The sequence below is a fragment of the Lepidothrix coronata genome, unplaced genomic scaffold (genome assembly GCF_001604755.1).
Source record: "Lepidothrix coronata isolate B3197 unplaced genomic scaffold, Lepidothrix_coronata-1.0 Scaffold40, whole genome shotgun sequence".
In the NCBI taxonomy this organism is placed as follows: Eukaryota; Metazoa; Chordata; class Aves; order Passeriformes; family Pipridae; genus Lepidothrix; species Lepidothrix coronata.
The window spans coordinates 1,457,998-1,462,358 of record NW_016690220.1 but is presented as its reverse complement, the minus strand read 5'-3'; the positions used below and the strand labels follow the sequence as shown (position 1 = coordinate 1,462,358).

Here is a 4,361-nt window from a genome sequence, read left to right as displayed (position 1 = left end):
TTTGGGGGAAGATGTGGCTTATTTTATTTCAATCTATCATATACTGTAAGTTGTGACAACCTTCTGTCTTTTCATGGCTATTTACTGAGAGTGCAGTAGAGACATAAAAAATTGAGGCTATTGAACATGAAAACATCCTTCATCAAACTGTTAATTATCTGTTGATTTAAATGAATTTTTTTAAGGAAGAAAACATCTTCTAGTCATCTTTTTGGACAGAATTTCTCAATTTCACAATTTCTCTACTTCTCCTGTGAAAAGGCTTGGCTAAGAGGCCTTAATTTCTAAGGCAGATGAAAAGCAGATTCCAGTGGTTGAAAGGGGTGGGGGAGGTTAAAAAGAACAATTTCCAGCCTTATTTATTTATGCCTTCAGAAAGCAGAAAGGGACATCTACTGCCATCTTTCTTTTCCTGCCAAGTCACTTCTGAAGGCTGCCTGCTTTCACCAAAACTGCTCTTGGGGTCTGCAGAGCTATAATTTTTGTTCTTCGTAAAGTCTTTGTTGATGAATGTAACTTGCCAAGTATGACTTCATGAGGTTTTTGAGTTTCATCACCACTGGACATTCTCAGATAATTTCATCACCAAAATACAGTTAAAGATCAGTAGCTCTGTCAGCAGCAGCTGGGATGAAGGGTTGGATTTCATCTCAATCTGACACCTATAGCACTGACAAATGCTCCAACTACTCTGAGTTGCTGTCCACAGTTCTTCAGCTGCCTGGAGGTACAGGCTCCTATATAGCACCTTTTCACCTGACAATAAAACAGGTTAGCAGAACTAAAGGCTAGAAATGCAGGTTTGTCACCAGTGCCTACAAAAGGCACAAAACCATTAGCAGATACATTGTTAAAAGTTAACTCATCTGAAGATAAATCTCACCTTAGAGAGGAGAGATTTCAGTGTCACTCACACAGAGAAAAGGAGTTCATCAAGATACCTATCCTCAAGAAAAGCCAGGAAAAAATGGAGAGAAAGGGTTATCACTGTGTGAAGTAGTGTCATTCCTTAAATATCAGGAACAGCTGCAGGTGAACCACCTTTCTTGGACACCAGGACAAATAAAATACCTCTGTGCTTTCTGCAGAACATAGATGCTTTTTCAGAGAAGTTACACTGCTATAGCTACAACAGTCTAAACAACAGAGCTATAAGGTTTGGTGCAAGAAGTCATTTTACTGAAAACTTTTCCCCTCCAAGTGGTCAATCTTCATGCAGTGGTCTGAGGCAAGAGGCCCTATCTGATTCTCTTCTGTTCTTGACTTTGCCAGGCGGCAGAAAGTGATTAGAAATAATTTCAGCTTGGAAAATATTCTTGGAAGCAGAACCAGCAATAACATTTTTCTTCCTTCCAAAGATGTTGTGAGGTTCTTTCTAAGTTCAGAAACAAGAGAGACATTCTCACTCTGCAAACTCTTTCATTCAATGAAAGCAATCTTATCATTAGGTAATTTTGCACACAGACAAAAGGGAGATGAGTATTATTTAATTCCAGCTAGAAGAGAGGAGAGAAAGGCTCCAACTCTATCCACTGCTGTGAGTTCCTCCATGGATGAGTCTTCAACCTTCTGTAAAGTTTTTGTTGTTTCTTTCTTTCTTTCTTAAATTATTCCCAAAACACCATAAAAGGTAATTAAAAAAAGCTTTTCAGCAAGGAGTATGGAAACAATAATGGAACAAAATTAGAAAGCTAGGTCTACCAAGCCCTACAACTGCATCAGGTTCAGATTCACACTGAATTAGCTACTGTTTATTAGTATGGCTATAATTTATTAACCGAGGTCAAACAGAATTTCACACTCGTTATCAGCCAAACTTCTGGTAAGTCTTTGCAACCTGCATTTCTTTGTCCGTACTTCTGTGGAGCTGAAGTTTGATAAACATCAACTGCAAGATTGCACTAGAACTCGTGCACACAAAATACTAAAATTACTTATTATTCCTTACCCTTACCCTATTTTAGAATATTTTATTCCTTTTTCTTTGAGCCCCACAAATTAAGTAAGTAACACAGTCCATTCACATGGTCAGCAGAACAACTGACTTGCATTTGGTCTTCTCTTAGCATTTTCTTGCCTTAAGATGAAATTGCTGACTGCACAGATTTTATTTTCTTGCTAAGCAAAGCATTTAAGTAAGAGATACTTATTTCCACCTTCTGAAGCAGTGAGCTAACCCCCTTACTTGCTTTATTTTCCCTTGTGTTTTAACTTCCATATGCATAGAGGTAAATAATTTATGGATCCTTTTCCCTTTGATAAACGATTTATTTGTCTCAGTTTCTACCAATTTAATGTATTCTGCTACCCCACTGCTTTTGAGTCACCAGAATTCCCTCTTCCTCAACTTCCAACCCTCTAAAAACATAACTCTCCTACTATTACATTTTGTAAGATAATTTTCAGTCTCTGTTCCAAGTCTTCTGTCTTTCCCTCTATATTTACACTAGGTACATGGCATAAGCAGAGCTCAAAGCAATTATCTTTTTAGCCCCAAGATCATATTTCTTATTCTTGGTTTTGTTCTGAACAGTTTGGTCTTTTCAGAAGTAATGCTAATTTAAGAAATGCTTTAAAGGAAGGTGGTAAGAGGGGCTGCTCCTATAACATGCAGTCAACACTTGTATCAAGGCTGCATAACTAAGAATATTGTTTTGCCATTACAAGCTGATAGTCAAACAAGAATCAACATGAAAAACAGGCTAAAATAATTCTATCCAACTTCAAGACCTTACTGGCAGTGAGAAATGCTATTGTGAAAACACGTAGATACCTTTAAAAAGAGAAGGAAGAGATGTCTGACTGTTCAAAAGGAAAGTAACACCCAGAAGTAAACTGAAGTGATTATCTGAAGAGCCACTTAGCTGTATCTCAACATGTTTGCAAGTCCTGTTATTTAAAATGCAGTCATTGCTTTTCCAGTCCTCCCATTCCATTTAAGTCTCCTTGAAAGAGTCTGGACCTGCAGAGTCACAGAATCACAGAATATCCTGAGTTGGAAAGGACCCAAAAGGATCACCGAAGTCCAAACTCCTGTCCCCACACAGGACAGCCCTAAGAATCACACCATGTGCCTGAAAGCGAAACATGTCTTTGACAGCCATGCAATTATTCTTTTTTAAATCAGTTAGGTACCAGTTCATGTTGTTCCTCAAGCACTGTTTGAAAAAACAAGCATACATAGATAACTTTTATGTACGAGCACTGACTAAAGTTTAACTTGCGTTTAGGAAATAAATAAATCCAGCTATTTTCCTGGAGTTAACAGACGAACATGACCAGCTCAGCTTGGGTACCTCAGTTTTATTTCAACGAGTACATTTGTTACCTTCATGTGTTTGTGAACCTGATTTTGCTTCTCCCATTCAAAAAAAAAAGATATTCTAGTATAAAATTATATAGGAATGTATAGTATAGAAGAATCTGGCTTGAACTGTCAAATGACAGCTACTCAGAAATATGATTATATATGAAAACCACAAGTATAATGTGCTAGCTGTGGTATGCTGGAAGAGGAAAAAATACAGTTAAGACTGTTTCTATTTCCATATACAACTTTTATTGCAATACCTGTATTCTAAGTGTACAGATACAAATATAAAATGACCCATGACAGACTTGAAAGCTGCCCAAGTAGTGAACTGAGAAATTAATTCGGTATTATAGCCAAAGTTGACAGGACTTCAACAGGTGATAGGAAGCTTCCCCAGTCTCTCTCCAAGAACAACCAGGATCCACCATAGTTTTGGTCCAAGATGTATGCTTTAAGTTGGCAGCTGAGTCTAGGAACGAGTGTATTTACCCCAGATGTGCAGCATAAACACAGAAGCAATAAAAAGAAGACTCATGACCAAAACTGGAACAGGCCCACTACAAATAAAGAAAAAAATGCATTAACATAAAAAAAATATCTGCTTTCTCCAAAGGCCAGTCATTATCAGCCAAGTGAGCTCATCAGTTCATAAGCAACTGTACAAGAAAACTCTCCTTCCATTCCCACAGAAATAACTTAAAGTACATAGAAATGAGATAGTCATCTCTATTCAAAACTGCTGCTGCTCTTGTTTTTAAAGATACAGTCTTCCGTACCCTAAATGTTACACAATAAAGTGCAACAGAGTAACAAAAACACCACTTATTTAAAAAGCCCTTAATGGTTCATTATTACACATCGCTGTGAAAATCTCTGGAAAATTATCATCCGTGTTTACTACTCAGATAGCCACCTGAGCAGAGATACACTCTGATACAAAAACCAACAGAGTCCTCTAGCGGCTACTAAAATTTTGGCATAAAATTCGCATTAGCTGGGTTTTTTTAAAGGTTTTATTTCATTTGAAAACAACATCAGCAGTGGGTGA

At 37.4% G+C, this 4,361-nt stretch overlaps 1 protein-coding gene across 1 annotated transcript in view; it reads right to left on the bottom strand.

Annotated features, from left to right (window-relative positions):
• Positions 1–3,534: 3,534 nt before the first annotated feature.
• The window catches only part of SEC61B (Sec61 translocon beta subunit), a 5,408-nt gene continuing 4,581 nt past the window's right edge, over positions 3,535–4,361 (bottom strand). The window contains exon 4 of the mRNA XM_017813299.1: positions 3,535–3,870. Coding sequence (XP_017668788.1) covers positions 3,783–3,870 — 88 coding nt within the window. The 3' untranslated portion in view covers positions 3,535–3,782. The remainder of the gene's footprint in view (positions 3,871–4,361) is intronic.